Source organism: Nycticebus coucang, chromosome 23 (genome assembly GCF_027406575.1).
Source record: "Nycticebus coucang isolate mNycCou1 chromosome 23, mNycCou1.pri, whole genome shotgun sequence".
NCBI lineage: Eukaryota > Metazoa > Chordata > Mammalia > Primates > Lorisidae > Nycticebus > Nycticebus coucang.
Genome location: NC_069802.1, coordinates 6,012,642 through 6,037,297, shown reverse-complemented (window position 1 = coordinate 6,037,297; position 24,656 = coordinate 6,012,642). Strand labels below are relative to the sequence as shown.

Below are 24,656 nucleotides of genomic sequence, written 5' to 3'. Positions count from 1 at the left end.
CTGTATTCTTTGTTCATTATACTTACTTGCCTCCCTCACACAATTCTGAGACTTTGGGGAAATGGGACTTTAATCTTGATCTCAAAGTCTGCACCCCACATGATGCCAGAATCAAGTGAGAACAAAACGGAGAAAAATATCAGGCACTCCAAGCGTAAAATAATGAAAAATACAGTCCCTGCCATTGAGGACCTTCACAGTCTCCATAGGTACAAAGACACTTGTGCTGGTGGCTGTATCAGAATGTGAATAGGTTAGGGTGGAGTTTGTCATGGACTGAACGTTTATTGTCCCCTCCCCCAATTCATATGTTGAAACCTTAGTCTCCACCACAATGGTATTTTGAGGTTAGGTCTTTGGAGGTTATTAGGTCTCCTTGAGGTCTACCTGAGAGCAGAACCAGGGTGAAGGTTCTTGTAAGAGGAAGAAACCACAGCTCTTGCTGTCAGGCCAGAGTACACTAGAGGGCGCTGTCTGCAAACCAGGAAGCAGGCGGGCACCAGGCACCAAGCCCTGCATCTATCAACACCCTGATGGTGGATCCAGCCTTCAGCACTGGGAGAAATAAATGTCTGTTGTTAAACCATCCAGTCTATCGTATTTCATTGTTGAGCCTAAACTTGCTAAGACAGCAGAGGTGAATAAACTGCTAGGAGCCTAAAGCGACAACATGGAGTACGAGAGACTCGGGAAGGCTTCAGAGTGTAAAGGGGGTCTGGGCAGGTTTGGGGGTGGAGAGTCTCCCTGGTCTCCGTCTGTAGTAGCTGTGCCACATTCCCTGAGCTGGCAGAGGTCATCCAGCAAGCGTTTTAGTAAAATTAGCCAGACAGACCAAAGACCCCATGCATTATTAAGAGTGATTATCCAACTTAAACTTCATTATTTGGCTAAGAAGTGGTATCCATGTACAGAGATTAGCCATAAGGACTTGGGCAACACATTAAAACAGCTCTGGGACTACTTCTTAATTTAAAGATTCTGAGGGCTTCACAGATATTTATTTATGTGCCTGACACTAGCCAGATAAAAATCATTGTGGACAAAATGTAATATGACTCTCAATTTCCCCAGAAAGACACATGCTGTAAAGTTGGTGTAATACTGAGGATGAGTCAGGGTGCAAAGTAGAGGGTGTTGGTTCAGTTTATCATTTCCTTGATTTGTGAAAGAGGAGTATTATGGACTAAATGTGTTCCTCAAAAATTCGTATGTGGAAGTCCTAACTCCCAAGGTGCTGGCATTAGGAAGTAGGACCTTTGGGAGGCACTTAGGACATGAAAGGGCAGCCTGCTTGAGTGGGCTCAGTGCCCTTATCAAAGAGACAGCAGAGAGCTCGCCGGCTGCCTTTCCACCAGGTGAGAACACAGCGTCTGCTACCCAGAAGAGGGTCCTCACCAGAAGTGAACATACTGCCACCTGCTGCCACCCTGACCTTGGACTTCCAAACTCCAGAACCATGAGAAAAATGTCTGTGGTTTATAAACCACGAAGTCCAAATATTTTTGGACTATAAGATTCAAAAAATGCAGGTTTCTTATAACAAGAAGAACAATACAAAAATGAGTAAAGAGTTCATCATTTCCCTGCTCCCCTTTCCTTGCCTTCCCTCGGGGCTGAAGACAGCTTTGACTTCTTCCACCTCTTTCTCTTGCTCGTATTTAGACATACAAACATTCACACCCCTAGACAGAGGTCTGCATTTGCTTTTTGCCAGAGTGGAATCACAGTATTCCTGTGACTCTTGAACTTGCCTTTGTTACTTAATTATCATGACCATCTTACAAGCCAGCGGATGCAGTTCTAACTCTATGCTTTTTTTCCCTTAATTTCTTTAATATGTTTATAACTTTTAAAAACGGAAACACTTGCACAGGTCTTTGACGCCGTCCTTTCCGCCTTTCCTATCTCGTTCTTCCTCTACTACCTCATCAAGGTTCAGCGTTTTATTGGTGTGTTCCATTTATATGATTAATAGAACATATCCCATGAAGCATTTTTTTCTCTTTTAATATAAGGAGAATTTTTCACTTTTGATCTTAGATAAGATATAACTTGTGTTTCAGAGCCAAGGAAAACGAAAAGATTAAGTAATAATCATATATCACTCTGGAGATCTTTATTAAATGCAGTAAAGTTGACCGGATCTTGTGTTTTATTCCTTAATATGACATTCTTCACAGACTGCTAAGCAAAACAAACTCTCAATATATCTGTCAGCCCCAAATCCAATGATTTATGATATCAATAAAGTTTTTTTATCTTAAGCATTAAGCTTGATTTACAACAGCCGCTAGAGGGCAGTCGCATCACAAATATGTAAGGATTTTCACTGCCACAAGTTTGATGCAGCGCTCAGCACAAAAATGTCCTGAACACAGATGAGGTTGAATAAATATCTGTCGAAAAAAAATAAATCCTAATAGAATAACAATGATATCCCACCTTTCAGAGTCTGAAGCAAGATTTGTTCAAACCAAATAAATCCTAAAGTCACTAGAAACCATGTAAACAATGGTCATTCTCATGAAAAGTATAACTTGTGTACATCCAGCAGCGCATAGAATATTCAAAGATTTGCCTTTCAGCTTTGCGCAGTGGCAGTATTGGAGCCAACGAGGTTTATCCGAGGCACGCTTATTGCTAACTAAAAACTTTTCCCAATACCCGGCCGTGATGACTTGCAATATAGCCAGCACTGGCAATTTTTGACAGTCTCTATGGAGACCGAATAATTAAAAAAAAAAAGATCTGCCTTTAACTCGAACTTTAAATCTCCCTGTAACATTATTATTTGTAATGATTTGCTGAGTTCCTGTAAGGTGAACACCCTGTAATTACCACTAGGTCAAGAAATTGAACTTTGCCAGACACCCCACCGCAGGCCCTGTGTCATCACAACCTTGTTCCTCGCCCCTAGAGTAACTGAGTGTTACAATTTCCACATGCTTGCTCTTCTTTATAGCTTTGTAAGTGTGCACCAGCAGACACTGCAGGGTAAATTTCCACGTTTCTTTGAGACTTGTCTTGACTTTAGTCTCTTATAATCTCTTAGCAGCTTCCCTTTTATCCCTTTGTTTTTCTTTAGAATTAAACTACTGAAGAACCTAGGAATTTGATGTGTAGAGTGTACCCAAATTTGGATCTTGCTGATTGCACACGCCTGGCGAGATTAAACCTGTTCCCTGTCCTATTTCCTGAAACTTAGCAGAAGCATTCAGAGGACTGATAGGGCTTCATCCCTTTGGCAGGAGTAACGGTAGCTGTGGTGTTCCTTCAGCAGAAGCTACATCATCTTTGATTCCCCTTTTGTGACATCAGCAGCTGTAGACACACCATACTTTGATTCATTAATTCACTGTGTTATCAAATGGTAATATCCTAATACAATCACTAATTTTTTTCACTGAGTAGTTGAAAATGCTTTTATAAAGATATGATCATTCCCTCCTCTACTATTTGCTGGCAAGGACAAAAGTCCTTAATTGTCATGGTGTTTGTTGACTCTACCACACCCTTTAAACTATTTGTTGCTTCCAACTAGAGCTTGCACAGAGAGGGCAGGGAATTGAAGCAGTGGAAAATTAGTCAAAGAAAACCTGTTTATTCCTTCCTTGGTATTGGGTAAGTGCCTCATAAGGTGGAAGAAAAAAGTACATAAGTAACAGCATAGAAATAAAGGTTGACAGAACACTGTTGAGAGACTTTGGAGAGGGCCTGGGCTGTGACAGCCATGTGTGGCCTCACCTGGCCATGGCCAATGTGGGCACTGGCCGGCAGGATGGATGTGCCCGGGAGGGTCTGTTGCAGCCGTTCCCCCAGCTCTCTGGATTGCTCACTGCAAGGAGGAGGTGAGGGTCGGTCCCTCCACACTGGAGTGGGGTGAACCGGCATTCCTGCTCCTATTCCTGAGGCGGGATACACATCTCTGTTCTGCATCCCAGTAAGGAACAAAGATCTTACAGATACTGGACACGGCCAGATGTGGTAACATAGACTGCTAAACGCTGCTCCTTGGAGAAAATGTGTATTATCAGAGATGTTGTTTTTAGGCTTAAAAAAAATAATAATTGCAGATACTTGTGGGAATCTAAAATAAGCCATGGACCTTCTCCACTGAAAATTGCACATAGGAACATGGAAATGTCTCACATTTGATTTCGAAGGTGTCTCCCCAAGCCCAAACCTCTGCAGCTGTCATCAAGAGCCAGGAGTAAAGCAATTCTCAACCTTGGTCACATACTGCAGTCACATGGGGCATTTAAAAACACCGGTGACTAGGTCCCACCCAGTGTATCTTCAAGTACCATTAAAAAGTTACGGAATACTTTATGACATGGCAAGAACCGATGTCTTAAGGACTAGAAACCCAGGCAGTCCAGGGGGAGGCTGGCTACACCAGACAGAATACCCACATTCTCCAAACTCACATTCTCCACTGACACTGAGCCAGAGGGACAGCAGTTACAACAGGCCTCAGATGCCAACGGATAATCTCTGATAGCGAGCGGTAACCATCATCCAATAATTCTCAAGTTTTCTAGTGTGTGAAGAGTTTTCTGAAAAGGACTGCTCCTTGCTCATCTTTACAGAGAACCCAGCCCACATGTACCGTCCTGAAGGTCTTTGAAAGAACAAGAGTAACATCTTGACTTTCAACTGGAAGTCAGGCCCATGCAGCGTTTTTAGTAACACAGAAGAGAAGGAGGGAGAGGCCGTGCCCAGCCCCAGGCCTGGCACTCAGAGGAGAAGATGCGAAAATATTTTCTGAACACGTATGGAAATAAGCTAGCAGGAATATACGTGGTGGATGGGGAAGCTGATGAGAAAGTGAGACTCTGGGGAAAACGGATAAAGAACATACAGAGAAAACAGACACAGTTACATGAGTGGGGAGATGACAGTGTGTCCATCCTTCCACGCTGAAAGCAAGCGGCGCCTCTCCCTTCTGGGTCACCCAGTGCTGGAATATCGGGCACACACTGTGAATACTGATTTGCTGTATGAGCCTGAGTGAGCTAGTTGCCCCTCCCTGTTATGTTTTTATATTTTAAATTTTAAAATATCTCAACTATTAAGAAAATAGGATAACAGACATCCAGTTGCTCCCTGCCCAGATTAGACACCTGCTACCACTGCCCTTTCCAGTTTTTGTGTCTAACAGCAGGCGCCATTCCATGTTGAACTACCTTCAAAACTTTCACAGTAAACAACACGTCTTTAAGATGACACTATCACTGGTCAAAGGTATTCAACCAAGTAGAAGGGGATCAAAGAAGCAGCTCTGCAAAACTTCTGCAGTAGATTAGGAGAGGAACAAGGTGAAACAATGGCGAGAATGGCCCCAGAACATGCACCTGTACATCCGCATATAAATATGAATATGCATATATTAGAGAGACAGAGAAATATATATATATATATTTCAGTAATTTTAAAGGGAGCAAGGTGGCAGTTTGAGTGTAGGACAGACCAGTACTACTGTTCTTTCTTTCAGATGAGACATGGAGGAAGGCTGGGCTTTGTGCTTTCAGCCAAAGGGTGACAGCTGTATTAAGTGCCATGAAAACAACAGTCCCATCAGTTTGGGTTTTTAATTAGCTGCCTACCTAGACCCTCTTCCAGCCCATTTGTTTCATCCTCCCCCATCCCCAGATCCCCAGCATTTTACAGGGGCACTCCCTACAATCTCCACACTAACCCAGAAATGCCACCAAGTAAATCTAGGACCTGAAAACCGCAGCAGCCGTAAGGATCTGAGCCCTTCAGCCTCCTTCCCTGTTTCCCCGAAAATAAGACATCCTCCAAAAATAAGACCTACTTACAGGAAAGATAAGACGTCCCCTGAAAATAAGACCTAGTGCATCTTTGGGAGCACACCTTAAAATAAGACACTGTCTTACTTTCGGGGAAACAGGGTAGGTTCCACTGGCCTTCAGCTGAGAGGTGGAGCCGTGTTAAGAAGTAGCACTCTCCTGCCACCTGAAAGCTGATCGCTTCTAAAGTTCTAGGCTCAAGTTGAAAGTGAGGCAAAAAGTTCATTAGAGAAGGCGACAGAGCCAGGCATGGTGGCGCAGGCGAGAGTCCCAGATGCCGGAGGCAGCACAATGGCTTGCGCCTAGGAGTCTGAGGAAGCAGTGAGCTCTGGTCGCAGCCCTGCACTCCAGTCTGGAAGACAGATGGAGACCCTATCTCTAAAAATAGAGACCCATAACTATAAATATCAAAGAAGTAAGAGTAAAATGAAAACAGAGCCCAGGAGTAAGAAATCATTACTAGAAATCAGCCATAGGGGATGTTCTGACTCATTTTAAATTTTCTGGGGGGTTTCCCGTGTTCTTTCATTCCTGCCCATTCTGTTTTCTTCAAATAATTCCCCCTCCTGAAAGCCAGCTTGGAGCCACACGCCTACTCCATGCGGAGCTCTTACATTGTCACCAAAACTCATCAGAGTTCCTGGAAAGGTGAGGATGAATTTATTGAAAGAACAGACTGCCAAAGTTTTACATGCTATTTCAATGAACTTCATATTTGCTTCTTGGATAAAGTTTCCATTTTTGAAGCTATGCTTTAAAAAGGAAGAAAGATAGCATCTGCCTGCAGATGGAGCCAAAAAAATAATATATAGGAGCTGACGCTGAGCTGAGCCTGACGGTAATGATGTTAACAATGGGGATTTATAGCTCATTCACAATGACACATTTGTTTTTGATTTAAGTTAATTAAGACCATTTTGTTTCTTTTATGCTACCACATGAACCTTTAAAGAAGAAAGAGAAGATAGGTGCACTTTTTTGGGAGGGATTCCAGACTTCAATGTTTTAATGTCAATGCAGAAGAAAAACCCAGAATGTGTGTCCTGACATGTGATCGCGTTTGCCAGCTGTTGTACTCACTACAGTTATTCCGACTATTGTTCGGGTCACAGAGAGAGCTGCCACCACATGAATCAAGGCAGGAATTGTAGAGACATCTGTGGTCTCCTTCCTGACATGGGGTCTGACCTACAGAGAGAGGAAAAGGCACATTGGTTTTCATTGTCTGCAAATTCCTTACACTACGATCTAAAAGATAAAGATGTCTGGTTGAGCTGAGGAACAACACGACTTCAATTTCCTTCTAATTTCTCCATAAATATCAAACACATAATGAAAAGATACTTTTGGGGTTCATTTTTCTGGCAATTAAATACAATCTCGGTATTCTAAAGAAGGAATGAAGAAACAAGACACAAACTTCTCTAACAACCAGGTGATCATTGCTTTTAATGGAAAAACAATAGTGCTTTCTTCATATGTGGGCACCTATCATGTATTACAAAATAAAATTCAAGTGATTTGGGGGAGTGAGAGCAATAAAAGGGTCTTGAAAATCTGAACCCTAAATTAAATTAATATTTTATTAAGTTTAATTTAATTTAAACTCATTTGCTCTCAACTGCAGTCTTCCCCCTATGGAAAATGCTTTCCTTAATAATATTCCTTAATCATGAATAGGCCATCAACACCAATACAATAGGGATACTTCATAATACAAGTCATATGCAGCTGTTACCCATATTTAAGATACATTCTTGGAAAGTATCATTGGCCTAACTGTGATGACTTGGGAACCAGGTTTCTTATTTCCAAGGGAATGACAGCAGTGCCATCAGCCTTTGCCCTGATGGCTTTACTTAAGGTATAGAGACAGGAAAATGCTTACCCATTGATTTTCTGGTGATTTGTAGATAAAATGGATAAGGTAATAAATTACTGTCCATTCTCTTTCTATCTCTCCCCCATTATGGTCAATTACTTTCAGACATGTCATCTGGAATCTAGACAATCTTTCAAGGCACTTTTAAGTATAAATAATAGTATGTGTGTATACATAATCTCTTATGTATAACTTTAAGATAATGTTTTTAATACTGGATGGAATCTTTCTCCTTTCAGGGACCACTAATGTGCAACATAATATATCATAACCTTGCAGAAAAGATGTGTCATTCTTCTTCTTTTTTTCTTTTTTTTAATGTCAGCAGGGTCAAACATTTTTCTCAAAGAAAACCCAGACAATGTCCATGAGTTTAGGCTCTTATGCCTGCTATGTGGCAAGTTTATGTGGCAAAGCTGGGCACTCAGCACTAGGAGATAGAAGGGCATGACAGCCTGGGAAGCAGCCTGTACTCTGACAGAGGATCACTAGTAGCAAAACCTTCCAATGCTGTGTGATTGTTGCTTTATGGAGGTCATATTTAAGAGCAAGTAAAAGCAGATGAGGCAAGCACAGGGAACCTGCCCAATGAGATTTTCCAGGCAGAAGAGCTAAGTTGTGGGAAGAAGAATTTCCCATGCAGAAAAGCAGCATCTGGCCAGGCATGGTGGTTCACACCTATAATCCTAGCACTCTGGAAGACTGAGCTGGGTGGATTGCTTGAGCTCATGAGTTTGAGACCAGCCTGAGTAAGAGCAAGAACCCATCTCTAAAAATAGCCAAGCATTGTGCTGGTTGCCTATAGTCCCAGGTACTTGGGAGGCTGAGAACGGAGAATCACTTGAGCCCAGGAGTTTAAGGTTTCTTTGAGCTGTGATGCCATGGCACTCTACCAAGGGCAAAATAGTGAGACACTGTCTCCAAAAACAAATTAATTAATTAATAAAAGGATGAAAAGAAAAGCAGCACATACAGGAATGTGCCACACACTTGTGCACACTCACAATGCAGGAGCAAACTGTGTAGCCTAACCATACGTACCCCCATATTAATCTGAAATTTTAAAAAAGAATAAAGAAAAGCACCACATGCAAAGGGCTGGAATAGGAAAGTGCACAGATCGAAGTCACCAGAGCCTCAGCCACTGAGGAAGAGGATGATGAAGACCAGATAGGTAGGCAGGGATAGAGCCTAAGGGTTTCAAAGTCCTAAATCTCCTACAAGGCCCAACCATGTGAGAGAACTGGGCTCTGCTTCCCTTCCTATCCCTGTCTGAAACAAACCTGCAATCAGGGTTGACAATTACACATTGCAGTGTCATTCTCTGCTCTCTAATCACAATGGCCTTCTCTCAGCACCCTAAACATGCCTTGTTCCTTCCCACCTCAGGACTTTGGGCCAAGTGGGGCGCTGTATCTGAAATGTTTTTACGAGCCACATTCTTCTTTGTTTACTCACTCTTCATGTCTGAGCTCTAATCAATACCTCTTCCTCAGTGAAGCTTTGTCTGAGACCCCCTCCCAAGGCATACCCACTGCATTTGGCATCACAGCACCCTGAGTTCCCTTCATAGCCTATTAATGTATCATGAATAGATAATGACTCACACAATTGTTTGCATCCTGCCCAGTTTCCCCAGAAAACTGTAAGCCCCATCAGCTGATTTCCTTCCTACTGAATTCCCAGTGGCTGACCACATGTTAGCACTATTGTATACATTTTTAAAGTTGAATTTACTAGAATAAATCATATAAAGATACTAAAATTTTATCATATGACTTTCTTGTATCTCTCACATGTAATCCTGCCCTTTCATAGAGAAGAATTCAAAATTATTTCAAAGTTGAATTATAGAGAGGGAAAAAAACAATTTTATCCAAAGGGAGGTTCTTGGTGGATACACACACTGCAATGCACACTTAATAAAAGATTTCCTTTTGAATTTCAAAATTGTTACAATAAAGCCTCTTTATATATTCTTATTGTGCAACAAGTCTTTGATTTAAAACCTTTAGATCTTGGATGCTTTTCCATTAAAGTTATTCTAATGATCAATATTTATTATGAGCAGAACACAGTGGCTCCTGCCTCTAATCCTAGCATTTTGGGAGAACAAGGTGGGCATATTACTTGAGGCCAGGAGTTTGAGAACAGCCTAAACCACACAAGACCCAGTCTCTACAAAAAGTTTCTTTTTATGTTTTTTATTTTAAATCAATATGAAGATACAAATTATTAGATTGCATTGGTCTCACTTCCAAGGTAAAGTTCAAATTGTAGAAGAGCCCCTCATGGTGGCCGGGGGTGGGGTGGTGGGGGTGGGGGCAGAATACAACAAAATTACTTTAAAAAATCAGGCAGGTGTGAGGACTTGCTCCTGTAGTCCCAGCTACTCTGGAGCTAAATAAGGAAGATCACTGCACTTGAGCCCACCTGAGTTTGAAGCTGCAGAAAGCTAATGGTCAGATTATTGCACTCCAGACTGGGTAACAGTGAGACCCTGTCTCAAAAAAACAATATCCATTATAAGAAAACTAATTTACCTGCATTCGAGCAATCTCATTAGCTGACTGTAAATACACATAGCCCAAGAGAAGCATGAACATAATAGCTACAACTGACTGAGTTCTCAGCATGTGTCAACCCTCTGAAGTCGCTCTCATCGTTCTGAGTCTACAGACCCAGAGGGGCTGCGTTCCTTACTGAAAGTCACCAGATAGCAAGTCATAGAGCCAAGCTGGCCCTGGCGGCAGCGCTGCAGCAGCCACAGCCCTAAGGACAACGAGGCTGTGCCCCTGTAACATGGACAAATGTGGTCTTTAAGTCCAGGAACTCTCTAACCAGGCCCATACTGAGAGGCTTCCATGCACACCATAATGAAAAATAAATCAGCATAGAACTTTCTTTTCTGACAGAGTCACATGTAAAAACCAGCTTATTTAACTCACTTTTTCTTTTTGAAATTCGCATGTAGAAATCAGACTCCTTTTAAGGTTTATTTAAGTATATTGCTTGGTAATATGAGGCACTAAACCACTCCTCTCAACGTGGTTATTTCAAGAAGCCATTACGTGTAACTCCAGAAGCCAATTCCTCCAATTGGAACCTAACCTCTTTCAACTGGGCACCTGAACTTTCATCACAGCTCTCTGTGCAAGACAGTTAACTGAATCCAACCGTGCAGTCTGCGTATTTCACCTCTGCCCTTCACCCTAAGGAAGGATTTTTCAGCATAAGTTACATGATTATATTTACCACAAGAAAGGGTTTCCTGGCTGACTAGTGCCTGAGGACCAATGCATTAGGCAATCTGGAATTATTTATGTGGGAATCCTACTTAAGCGTTAGGCAACTTCAAATGTTCTACTTTATTTCCAAGGAAAGATCCAGCAACAAGGAACATTCCAGAAGCGGCAGGCCACACTCACTGTCACTGCAGCTCTCCTCGTCACTCCCGTCCTTACAGTCCTCGTCTCCATCACACTGGAACGTGCTGGGGATGCACTGTCCATCCCTGCACTCCACCAGCCCCTGGCTGTGACAAGCTGGGAAAGGTCAGAAGAATATTCACTTTATTAATCCTTCTTTCAGTCTGCACATCCCATAAATAACACCTATTCATCAGCCACCACCAAGAAATAAAGTGTTCTGCGTATACAAAGGGAAGTATCATTATTTTGTTTTAATTCTAAACATTTTTTTAAATAGATAATTTTCTTTCTAGAATTTTTCCTGCTTTATTAAATAGCACTTACTAAAAAAAATTTTTTTAAGACTGTATGATTGTTCTTCATGGGGATAGCAAAGATACTACTAATACATTCTATAATTCAGAAAGGGCTTCTTTTATGGCAAGAGCTGAGCTGGGTGCACCACGTTTATGATTTCAAATCCTCACAAAAAAATCTCACGAAGTAGAATCTATCATCCTCATTTTAAAGATGAGGAAACCCAAGTGTTCTGCCTGTTTCAAAATGAACCGGCTGTTAGGAGGGAGGCCAAATGTGAAGGCAAACTTTTCTGACTCCAGGCCCAAATATTTCATTCTCCATCTATATGACCTACTGACCCTAAGTATGTATTATATATCTGTGTATATAAATATGAGGAAAAACTCACATAGTACCTAATACTCAATAAACACTTTATTTCAAAACTTGTTTGTAACATCTGATATTTAAAAAGGATGATCTAGTATCCATTAACCTTCTGATTCCTACAGGTTCTCCAATTCTATACCTATTGCCTTTTAAAGCATTAGAAACCCATGCATCACGTGACCTCAGCCTTCGCTGAGTTACTGTCAATATTAAGACTCCCTGCTCTTGAATAAAGTCTCAATGCCACAAGGTTAGACTTAAGTGTCATGCCCTTTCTTCTCCCGCATCCTGAGGATACAGTCCACTCTTCCACTGTGTCCACTAACCAAGGACTCAAGTGATATTACATTTCAAGTTCAAGTCAGAGAATTAGAAATCTAGTTATTATATATTTTTTTCTTTCCAAATCAGACATTTTTATTTTTTTATTTTTTTCTTCTTTTTTTTTTATTGTTAAATCATAGCTGTGTACATTAGTGCAATCGCCTGTACCCATTCTAAGATGCACCATAGATGTGGCCCCACCCATTACCTCCCTCCACCAAAACCTCCCCCCTCCCTTCCCCTTCCTTGGCCCTTTCCCCATAGTCTTGTGCTATAGTTGGGTTATAGTCTTCATGTGAAAGCTATAATTTAGCTTCATAGTAGGGCTGAGTACATTGGATACTTTTTCTTCCATTCCTGAGATGCTTTGCTAAGAAGAATATGTTCCAGCTCTATCCATGTAAACATGAAAGAGGTAAAGTCTCCATCTTTATTTAGGGCTGCATAGTATTCCATGGTATACATGTACCACAATTTGCTAGTCCATTCATGGGTCGATGGGCACTTGAGCTTCTTCCATGACTTAGCAATTATGAATTGGGCTGCAATAAACATTCTGGTACAGATGTCTTTGTTATATTGTGATTTTTGGTCTTCTGGGTATAAACCTAGTACAGGAATTATAGGATCGAATGGCAGGTCTATTTTTAGGTCTCTAAGTGTTCTCCAAACATCCTTCCAGAAGGAACATATTAGTGGACATTCCCACCAGCAGTATAGAAGTGTGCCCTTTCCTCCACATCCACACCAACATTTCTGGTTTTGGGATTTTGTTATGTGGGCTACCCTTACTGGGGTTAGGTGATATCTCAGAGTAGATCTGATTTGCATTTTTCTGATGATTAAGGATGATGAGCTTTTTTTCATGTGTTTGTAGATTTTGCATCGGTCTTCTTTAGAGAAGTTTCACTTTAAGTCCCTTGCCCACCCTGAAATGGGGTCACGTGTTCTTTTCTTGCTAATAAATTTGAGTTCTCTGTGGATTCTGGTTATTAGACCTTTATCGGAGGTATAACTTGCAAATATTTTCTCCCATTCTGAGGGCTGTCTCCTTGCTTTACTTACTATGTTCTTGGCTGTGTAGAAGCTTTTTTGTTTGATCAGGTCCCAGTAGTGTATTTTTGATACTGCTTCAATTGCCTGGGGAGTCCTCCTCATAAAATATTCACCCAGGCCGATTCCTTCAAGAGTTTTCCCTGCACTTTCTTCAAGTATTTGTATAGTTTCATGTCTTAAGTTTAAATCTTTTATCCAGTGAGAGTCTATCTTAGTTAATGGTGAAAGGTGTGGGTCCAGTTTCAATCTTCTACAGGTTGCCAGCCAGTTTACCCAGCACCATTTGTTAAATAGGAAATCTTTTCCCCACTGAATGTTTTTAATTGGCTTGTCAAAGATCAAATAACGGTAAGTAGCTGGGTTCATCTCTTGGTTCTCTATTCTGTTCCAGACATCTACTTCTCTGCTTTTGTGCCAGTACCATGCTGTTTTGATCACTATGGATTTATAGTACAGTCTCAGGTCTGGTAGCGTGATTCCTCCTGCTTTGTTTTTATTGCTCAGTAATGTTTTGGCTATTCGAGGTTTTTTTCTGATTCCATATAAAACGAAGTATTATTTTTTCAAGATCTTTAAAGTATGACAATGGAGCTTTAATAGGAATTGCATTAAAATTATATATTGCTTTGGGCAGTATGGACATTTTACCAATGTTGATTCTTCCCAGCCATGAGCATGGTATGTTTTTCCATCTGTTAACATCTTCAGCTATTTCTTTTCTTAGAGTTTCATAGTTCTCTTTGTAGAGATCTCTCACGTCCTTTGTTAGGTATACTCCAAAATATTTCATCTTCTTTGGTACTACTGTGAAAGGAATAGAGTCCTTGACTGTTTGTTCGGCTTGGTTATTGTTGGTATATATAAAGGTTATATATTTATGGGTGTTGATTTTGTAGCCTGAGACATTGCTATATTCCTTGATGACTTCTAAAAGTTTTGTAGTAGAATCCCTAGTGTTTTCCAGATATACGATCATATCATCTGCGAAGAGTGAAAGTTTGATCTCTTCTGACCCTATGTGGATACCCTTGATCGCCTTTTCTTCCCTAATTGCAATGGCTAAAACTTCCATTACAATGTTAAAGAGCAATGGAGACAATGGGCAACCTTGCCTGGTTCCTGATCTAAGTGGAAATGATTTCAATTTAACTCCATTCAATATGATATTGGCTGTGGGTTTGCTGTAGATGGCCTCTATTAGTTCAAGAAATGTCCCTTCTATACCAATTTTCTTAAGTGCTCTGATCATGAAGGGATGCTGGATATTATCAAAAGCTTTTTCTGCATCAATTGAAAGAATCATATGGTCTTTATTTTTAAGTTTGTTTATGTGTTGAATTACATTTATAGATTTATGTATATTGAACCAGCCTTGAGACCCTGGGATAAATCCCACTTGGTCATGGTGTATAATTTTTTTTGATGTGTTGTTGGATTCTGTTTGTTCGGATCTTGTTGAGTATTTTAGCATCTATATTCATTAGTGATATTGGTCTATATTCTTCTTTTCTTGTTGTAGTTATTATATTTGTATGACTTTTCTTATGTCAAGAAACTACTATGTAATCCACATTTCTGTTTGCCTCAAATTATAAGCTAACTAAATATTCAAATCCTTATATACATAGTATCAACTCTTTTCCTATTTTTAGGAAAAGATAAAATAAAATGTTTAGTTTGAATGTCCATAGATCCTATTACCTCTTTCAGTTCAATTGTATTCTTTTTTTTTTTTTAACAACTTACTGCTTCTATTCAATCATTTTTATGATATCCTATTGGGTATTCTGTATTTTCTGTGGGGAAAAAAAGAGTTAAGAGCCACACTTGTTATTAATTTGGTAGTGTAAAACCTGCCTGAGGATTTTCATTCTTCGAGAAACACAAGCAGCTATAAAATTATGATTATTATCACACACTTTCTGTGTAAACTATGAGCATTAAAGGCTCTCTTCTCTCTGGTGATTCCCTCCGTGTTCTCCCCCAGATGGTCCCTGAGACATATCTGCAGCCTCCTACAGGGAAGCTTAGCCACTTATGTATTGTTTCCAGAAGGAAGGTCCCCCAGTCTCTGGAACAAGTATCACTTTGACAAAGTTTCAGAAGCATAAAGAAGACATATGGAGTAATGAGAGAGAAAACAGACACCTGCCTGGCCATATGGGCCAGATTAAGCTTGAGGGAGAGAGGTGTGGAAGGCAGATGCGCCACACTGTCAGCACACCACTCAGTTACGTTCTCTACAGGCTGGAGCCAAAGTATGAGAATCTTCCCTTTCGGATGCTGTTTAGACAGCGAATCTTAATGCTGTTCTCAGTCTTGAGTACAGCCTAAACAGAACAAGCGCGAGGGAAATCCTCAGGTACTCACAGCAGTTGGCCTCGTCAGACTTATCCGCACAGTCATGGTCACCGTCACACACCCACTCCAGGGCAATGCAGTGCCCATCCCCACAGCTGTGCTCTTGTGCGGGATTGCAATCTGCAGAAAACGAAAACTCAGGAGGGTGCCAAGCCACGCAAGATGGCAAGGCTCACAGTTACAGTGCAGAGTCGGCTGCAGTTGTTCCTGTCCCGCCCATGATGTCTCTACACTGGGTCTGGCACAGTTAAAGTGCTACTGTCTCTGTTCTCATGACAAAGTGCAAAAACAAACAAACCAAAAAGCCACTTTCAACCCAAGCATGTGCCCCCCTGACCAGCATCACTGTGGGGTGAGACATGTCTGCTTTTCAGGTGAATAACAACCCTGCCCAGCTCTTCTGGGACCCGCAATATGTTCTTATTGCTGTTTTCTTTAGTCTTTGTTTTCTTCTTTTATGAAAAATTCATGATTTCTACACTGACTCCAACAGAACTTGGATTTGTGTTTCACAATGCACATAGCTGATTTGGTGCATTTCTCACAGCTTTTTTGTGTTTCTAAGAATGGTAACTTACCTCTCTCTGGCAAATTGGGAAGGTACAAATGTTATGTCATCTCTGCTGATGCTGAGCTTAAGTTTCTTTATTGAAATACTTTCATATAATATATAACTCATGTTTGAAAGAACTGCTGGATAAGCAATGCAAAATATTTTTATATTATTTTTATGATTTCTTTCAGCCTGGATTTAAAAACACTGACCCCAATTATACATTCTTGAAAAAAAATAAAGTAAGTGGTAAGTTTCCTCTCACAAAGGGTGAAATTGTAGCATGCTTTGCCAGTAAAGATGGTATGCCCTGAATATGAGCTGCTCTTCAAAGGATGTGTGTGGGTTCACGAATAAGAGATTCAGAGATAAGAAACTATCTGAGTCCATTAAGAGTGCCATTGTCAGAGACTCCTGGGGAGACCTTGGATCTTAAAGGGTATTTTGGATCAATGAAGTGAAGCATGTGGAAGACACAGTACAGAGAAAATAAGAAAAGCACACAAAGTATGAAGCCCCAACAAAAACTGGAAGGGCCACCCATGTTCAGCCTACTAAAGATGGGGGTGGGTGAAAGGGAAAGTGGAAATTATTGACACTAGATGAAGACAATGGACATCCTGACACACGAACTTCATGATCTCCCACCAGCTTTAGAAGAACCCTGTTGATGGGTAAGACCAGGCGTCTTCACACACTAGCTGTGCTCTGGTTCTCTCCACTAACCTATCCCAGTACCAAGCTACACCCATTCCTCCTTACAACACGCCACCAGGCGTTTTCCCAGTTATCTCATTAAAAAAAGGAAGAGTTGGATCTTTAAGGCTTCTGCAACTATAAATTCTACCATGTGTATAATTACAATTCCCTCTCTTCTTTTACCTCAAGACTAGCCGATCCCCAAAAATAACTCACAAGTGAATGTAAATTAGTATAGTCATTATGGAGAACAGTCTTGTAGTCCTTAAAAAACTAAAAGTAGAGCTACTATGTGACTAATCAATCCCACCCAGGGGTCCTCAAACGTTTTAAACAGGGGGCCAGTTCACTGTCCCTCAGACTGTTGGAGGGCCGGACTATAGCTTAAAAAAAGACTATGAACAAATTCCTATGCACACTGCACATATCTTATTTTGAAGTAAAAAAAACAAAATGGGAACAAATACAATCACACTGCCTCATGTGGCCCACGGGCCGCAGTTTGAGGACACCTGCATCTGAGAGAAAGGAAATCAGTGTATTAAAGAGATATCTGCACTCCCCTGTACTATTCACAACAGCTGATGTGAAATCAGCCTAAATGCCCATCTAGAGATAAAGTGCGGTGCATGTATACAATGGAATAGTCTTCACTACTCAGCCGTCAAAAATAGCAAAATCACATTCTTTGCAGAAACATGGGATGAGCCAGGAGGAGACATTACGTGAAGTGAAATAAACCAGGTATAAAGAGAAATACCACGTTCTCACTCATATGCAGAAGCTAGAAAAGTTGATCTCATGGAAGTAGAAAATGGAACAGTGGTTAGTGGAGGCAGAGACGGATAGAGGGAAGGGGAGCACAGGGAGAGGTTGGTTAATAGATACAAACTCAGAGCTAGACAGGAGGAGTAAGTTCTAATGTTCCATCGCCCAGGGGTGGGGGTGACTTTATTTAAAAATATTTTAATAATTTCAAGTAGCTAAAAGAGAGGATTTTGAATGTTTCCCAACACAAAGAAATGATAAATGAGATGATAGATGTACTAATTACCCTGATTTCATCATTACACATTATACACCCATGAAAATATCACTCCGTACCCCAAAGATAGGCATAATTATGTATCAGTTTAAAATAACATGAAGTAAAAATAAGCTATTCACAAGAGAAAGACAACACACACTAGTCACCTGAGGAATGATTTGTATGCATATGATTTTCAACATTTTTACAGATGTGCAGTGCTCCTAGAAGCCACCAAGTTTCCCAGCATGGAGCTGCTTCTGACACTCATCACTCTGATACATTCCTCTGATCAAACTCCTTTCAATAAAGGCAAATATGTCTTTCAGTATTATCTAACACTGAATGCCATCCGACTGCATTTGTCCAGTGTGCGTTCTCATCCCAACCTGCTCCTGTGATCACATTGTAAAGTTCCTGTGTCACTCACTAAAACATCACCTATAAATTCTAAACTAAACACACAGCCAAAAAGGTGAATAAGCAAGAGGAATTTTGCTGATTTTCATCCACACAATGGCATGAGAATTGAACATGGTTCTTTAAGAGGTAGCTTCATGCTTTAAAAGAAGACCACCATTTGTACATGAAACAAATGAACGCACCTTCCTAACACTCAGTGCAGCTACTGCACAAATAGTCCCTGTAGTGCTTCAGGATCAAATAAAGGAGGGGTCTTTGGTGACCTGTAACAAGGGGATAAGGCGCAGACAAGATGTCTGTCTGCAAAGCTTTTGCTCAAGAGGTCCAAATCTAAACATAAGTCACTGGCTCTAGCCAGAGGAGAAACAAAACACTTTCAAGGGAAAGAAACTATTAACACATTAATAACTTACTATCCTTTCACCCCACTTCCTAGAAAATTCTAAGTATTTTCTTAGAATGATCCATCATGTAAGAAGTATTAGATTTGCTAGAAAACAAGACTGAGACCAGCAACTGAACAAACTTTTCTTTTAAAATGCAAAATCCAATCATTTTGTATTTTAACTTGCTAATTCTATTAATAGGCTGTGAACTACAAGTTTTGGTAATACATTTCTGTGATTTTAAATTAAAACATTAGGAGGGGGAGGAGGGAGAGGGGAAAGGAAAGGTGAGGAGGGGTTGGTAAGTTCTCACCTAAGGGTATATGGCACATCTCCTGGGCTAAGGGCTCAACGACATCATGGACTTCACTAACAAATACAAACAATGTTACCTAATCGTTTCTACCCATATATTAATCTGAAATTTAAAAGAATAAAAAATAAAATGAAATAAACAAAACATTTTCATCATCAATAAGAAAAGCAAGATAGAAACAGTGCTACTTACCACAGCCTTGCTCGTCGCTCAGATCCCCACAGTCATCATACCCGTCACACACAAGGCTGTAATTAAGGCACTTGCCTGTATGACAATGGAAGAGATTCTCACTGCAGTCTGCAAAGAAGAGAAGCCGCAGATGTGTCACCAGAACAGGACAGAATGTTACGGTAGTGCTGTATTTAGCAAAAGCTAAATGGAAGCTAAATGGAAACCATAATGGAAACCTGGTGCACAGCTGTTGTTTGACAGGTGAGGAGACTGGTACAAAGAAGCCCAACGACTTGCTCAAGGTCACTTAACAAGTACTGTGCAATTCCTGCTCATCCAGAATAAATAATTTTTATAAGGGGTGAGTAGTTCTTTCCTAAAAACGTTTCCTTCAGAGTGAAAGTCTAGGTTTGTCAATGGTAAGAATAAATATGATGCTGGGAGGCCAATGTGTGGATTACTTGAGCTCAGGAGTACAAGACAAGCCCGAGCAAGAGCAAGACCTTGTCTCTAAAAGTAGTGGGTGTTGGAGGGCGCCTGTTGTCCCAGCTACACAGGAGGCTGAGGCAAGAGGATCATTTGAGCCCAAGAGTTTGCGGTTGCCATGAGCTCTGACACCACAGCACTCTACCCAGGGCAACAGAGTGAGACTCTGTCTCAAAAGAAAAAAAAATAAAATAAAATAAAAAAGAAGAAGAAATATAAAGGAGACAGTAAGCCATCAATTATAGAATTATTTCACATAAATGTTACTGCTTAAGTCAATTGAATGTTTCACAACATGATCCTCAAATAAACAAGTACTATGCCAAGGTTATGGGATCAAGATGAGAGTAAGGGACAGGTAATCTCAGGAAGCTTAATGTTAAAATAAATAATATGGGATACAGTTTCTCAATTTTAATAAGGTATGTTCTTGCACTTGGGTAAACCAGAACTCCCACCCTGATTCTGCCAGCTATTGGCTATGAAACTATTAGTCTATTCATCCAACTCTAGGAGTATGCAAACCAATCTATGAAATTGTGATAAAATAAACCAAATGGATTTAAGGGAAGAGTTTAATAAAATAATATGTGTAAGACATGAAGACAATTTCATGGGAAAGAATGTTCTTTTCAACAAATGATGTTGGAATGATTAGATATCAAATATGCAAATATAACCTCAAATCATACACAAAAGTTATTTCAAAATGGATCATAGACTTAAACGTAAGCATGAAAATTATGAAGCTTCTGCTGTGAGCTGTGACGCCACTGCACTGTACCCAGGGGCAATGGCTTGAGGCTCTGTCTCAAAAAAAAAAAAGAACTCTGCCTACCCTAAAAGTATGAAGGTGTTTTCCTACACTTTCTTCTACAAGTTTTATTTTACTTTTCACATTACGTCCATGATGATCTACTTAAAATAATTTTGGGGGTATGATGTGAGATTGCAGTCAGATTTCATTATTTTCCATGTAGGTATCAAATTTGTTCCAGCACTAGATATTGAAATGATAACCTTTCCCCCCAAAGAATTGCAGAGGAGACTTATGAACAAGACTTACGAACATATATGTATGTATAAGTCTGTTGCTGGATTTTCTAATTCAGCTCATTGTTCTATTTGTCAATGGATACAAGTGGAGATTTGTCAGTTCAGCCTATTGTAACCTTGTGCTAATACACTACCTTAATTTTTGTAGTTTTACAATAAATTTGAATATATGGTAGTAAAAAAAAAAAGAAAGAAAATTATGAAGCTTCTAGAAGGAAACATAGGGAAAAATCTTTGTGACTTTGGGTTAGGCAGAGAATTCTTAGATATGGCACCAAAAGTTCAATAAAAGAAAAAAATTAATAAATGAGCATTTTGAGAATTAAAAATATTTGTGATTCAAAAGCTATCATTAAGAAAATGAAAATACAAATCACATACTGGAAAAAATATTTGCAAATCATATGTACTGTAAAAGACTTACATTCAGAGTATACACAGAATTTGCATGCCGAATAATAAAATACGAAACAACTCAATTACAAATGAACAAAGGAACTAAATAGAAAGTCTCTGTGAAAGACATACAGATGACTAATAAGCACATGAAAAGGTGTTCAGCATTATTAGACATTAAGGAAAGGCAAATTAAAATCACAAGAATATAGGCTCGGCACCAGTAGCACAGTAGTTATGGCTCCAGCCACACGCACCGAGGGTAGCGGGTTCAATCCCGGCCCAGGCAAGGTGAAAAAAACAATGACGACTGTAAGACAAACTAGCCAGTCATTTAAATAAAAAATAATAATAATAAAAGTATCTAAAATTAAAAAAATCATAAGAAGATAATACATTGCCTAAGATAGGCATAAATAAAAATATCAATAATAGCAAGTTTTCATCAGTTTGATTTAGGCATTCCACATTACATATCAAATCATCACATTATACCCCATGAATGTATATAGTTATGATTTTAATTAAAAATTAAATTAAAAATTAGCAAGTTTTCACAAGGATTTTAGGAAACTGAAACTCTCAAGTATGTCTGGTGAGAATATAAAATAGCAATGGCACTTTGTGTTATGAAGGATATAAATTCCAATCTGAGGAATCCATGCAAGAGAAATTCAATGTATGTCAACTGAAAAGTTCGTATATAGCTGTTCACAGCAGCATTATTCACAATAGCCCCAAATTGGAAAACTCCAAATGCTCACCAACTGGTAAATGAAACAAAATATAATACTATATACCCATATATAATGGAGTACTATCAGTAATGAAAAAGCCCAACTACTGATATCAGTGACAGTATTAACGAACCTAAAAATGTTATGCTAAGTTTCAGAAACCAGATACAAAGACTATATATAATATGACCCATTTATTAAATTCCCAGAAAAAGCAGATTTATAGAGGCAAAAATCAGAGCAATGGTTACTAATGGCTAGAGAGTTGGGATTGGGGATTGACTGCAAATGGATGGGAAGGAAATTTGGGGGAAAATGTAAAAGTTCAAGAACTGGACTGTGATGATGGTTGCTTGACTCTACCAAGTTCTTAGAAATCAATAGGTGACATTTATAGTATATAAATCACAATAAAGCTGTCCAAATGTCTAACATGTCAAGAGACTTGTATTTAGTAGAAACTAGATCCCTCATTTAAAGTAAATTAAGTGCAAAAATTAGGTTCTTTATAGCTGGAGAAAGATTATTGCAGAGGGATTGAATTTCATAGGGTAGATGTGATGAAAAGTTTAGCAGAGTTCACGGCGAGGAATCAGCAGGGACAAGGGAAAAGGTGGAAAGAGAGGCACGCTGGAAGGTCAGCGTACTTGTGCTGGTGAGGACCGGGAATCCAGCGCTCCATGCCCAGGCTCCGGGTTTACAGCAGAAGCCTGTATCTCACACAACTGCTGGTGGACACCTCTTTACAATAAACACCTCACACCTGATGACAAGTCAATATCAAAAGCCTTTCACATTGATCAGTTAAACTGTTCTACCCATCAAAATATTACACTTATATATACATGAGTCACATGAATCATAAATTTGTATTTCAAGAAAGAAATCTTATAAGATAAAAACTTATTCTTATTTTTGAAAATTTAGAATGGCATCACTGTAGGAGTGGAATGGGCCTTAGATAGTGTCTGTTCAAGGTCTTGGCCAACAAGGTGTTCACGTGTACGAAACAGAACACACGCATGTGTGTACATGTGCTCACATTTACACACATGGAGGACTCGGTGAGAAATTTTATTGTTTACTGCCTCCAATCTGAATAATTATTAAATGGGGATGGCCATCATATGGGAAAGAGTAAAACCTAAGAGGTTATTGAGGTCACTCTTTCCACCTCTCTGGAACATTTTCACCTTCCATAGAGGACGCCCTCCCTGCCCTGAGCCCCAGTGCTGACCTGGCTCCCAAGTGCCTTGGGATGAGTCGGAAACCCTGTGACCTGGGCTCTCCTGCCAAATGCCAGATTCTAAAATTTGTGCAAGACATATGCGTTGCCTTGTTAAATTTAAAAGGCCTTTTCAATTTTTGTCTTGATTAAATGTAAAGTACTCTTCTGAAGCTTTCAATTCATGTATTAGAATCAGGAATAGCCAGAGAAAAAGTTTTAAAATCTTCAACACTGATATTGTAAAGCAAAAACTCTCTTCTCATAAAACCCAGGATATCCCCATGTAAAGCTCCTGATCTCCACTTATACAGCCCAGGATCCCCTATTGTAAAGCCCAGGATCTCCCCTTATAAAGCCCAAAGTCTCCCCTTATAAAGCCCAGATCTCCACTTATAAAGCCCTGGATGTCCTCTTATAAAGCCCAGGATCTCCCCTTATAAAGCCCAGGATCTCCCCTTATAAAGCCCAAAGTCTCCCCTTATAAAGCCCAGGATCTCCCCTTATAAAGCCCAGGATCTCTCCTTGTGAAGCCCAGGAACCCCCCTTCTAAACCCCAAGATCTCCTGTTAGAAAGTCCAGGATCTCTCCTTATAAAGCACAGGATCTCTCCTTAAAGCCCAGGATCTCCCCTTATAAAACCCAGGATCTCCTATTATAAAGCCCAGGATCTCCCCTTAAAGCCCAGGATCTCTCCTTAAAGCCCAGGATCTCCCCTTAAAAAGCCCAGGATCTCCCCTTATAAAGCCCAGGATCTCCCATTATAAAGCACAGGATCTCTCCTTGTGAAGCCCAGGATCCCTCCCTTCTAAACCCCAAGATCTCCTGTTAGAAAGTCCAGGATCACTCCTTATAAAGAGCATGTGTACTGCCTGGAAGAGGGTGGTGAGTATCTGTGCACAGTTAAGCTCTGTGAGTTAATTTCTTTTTAAACACTTTATGTTTTAGAGGAAGGAACCACTTGGGAACAAAATACTCCTTTCAGAATGAAATTAGCCTGAGATAACACCAAAAATTTCCAAAGTTATGCTTCTCCTGTTAGGCCCATTGTGGACCTCTGGTCATTCAGTCTAAAATATTTCTTTTAAGATATATTTTTTTTAAAGTGATTTCCTCTCTTATTAAACTATTTCATAAATTGATATTTTAAAAATCCTCATTATTCACACAGGTACAGATTCAACTTTCCACTGGCAACTCTTGCTTGGTTAGAACAATTTTCAGAAGTTAGATATAATATTAGCTGCATTTGGAAAACAACTTGTTACTTTCCTATGTTCTGTGTGATTAATAAATACACAAAGCCTTACCCGGAGGCTTCCATAGCCAGAAATACACAGCAAATAGCAAAGATCACTGTGTCTCCTTTTATTGGAATTAATGTTTATTTGAACTGCAAAGAGATGTCAGCGCAATTTGAGGCCAACGAATCTAAATTTTCCAAAGCCATTTGCTGAGATTTTCTTGCTCAATACAAGCATAATTTTGCATGGCCCTTGGGGAGATGTTTTTCTAGACACTGATTTTTTTTTTCTTTTTTTAACTTAAGGAGGGCTTGATACAAAATGTTTCTTCTGAAGCTCTTTCATATTAATATTTATTTCAGTTTGTTATCTCAAATGCACACTATTAACTTTTGTCC

General features: G+C 39.9%; 1 protein-coding gene and 1 non-coding gene across 7 annotated transcripts in view; one reads left to right on the top strand and one right to left on the bottom strand.

The window, feature by feature from the left end:
* Nucleotides 1-24,656, bottom strand: part of CORIN (corin, serine peptidase) — a 332,111-nt gene that overhangs the window by 64,018 nt on the left and 243,437 nt on the right. For all 6 annotated transcript variants that reach the window (XM_053578127.1, XM_053578126.1, XM_053578129.1 and 3 more), the window contains 4 exons: nt 19,133-19,240; nt 15,546-15,656; nt 11,124-11,240; nt 6,894-7,001 (listed from right to left, as the gene is read on the bottom strand). In XM_053578127.1, the coding sequence (XP_053434102.1) occupies nt 6,894-7,001; nt 11,124-11,240; nt 15,546-15,656; nt 19,133-19,240 (444 nt within the window). The remainder of the gene's footprint in view (nt 1-6,893; nt 7,002-11,123; nt 11,241-15,545; nt 15,657-19,132; nt 19,241-24,656) is intronic.
* LOC128576174 (U4 spliceosomal RNA) lies at nt 2,584-2,724 on the top strand. The gene has a single exon (XR_008377279.1). It is a non-coding gene; the product is annotated as a U4 spliceosomal RNA (small nuclear RNA).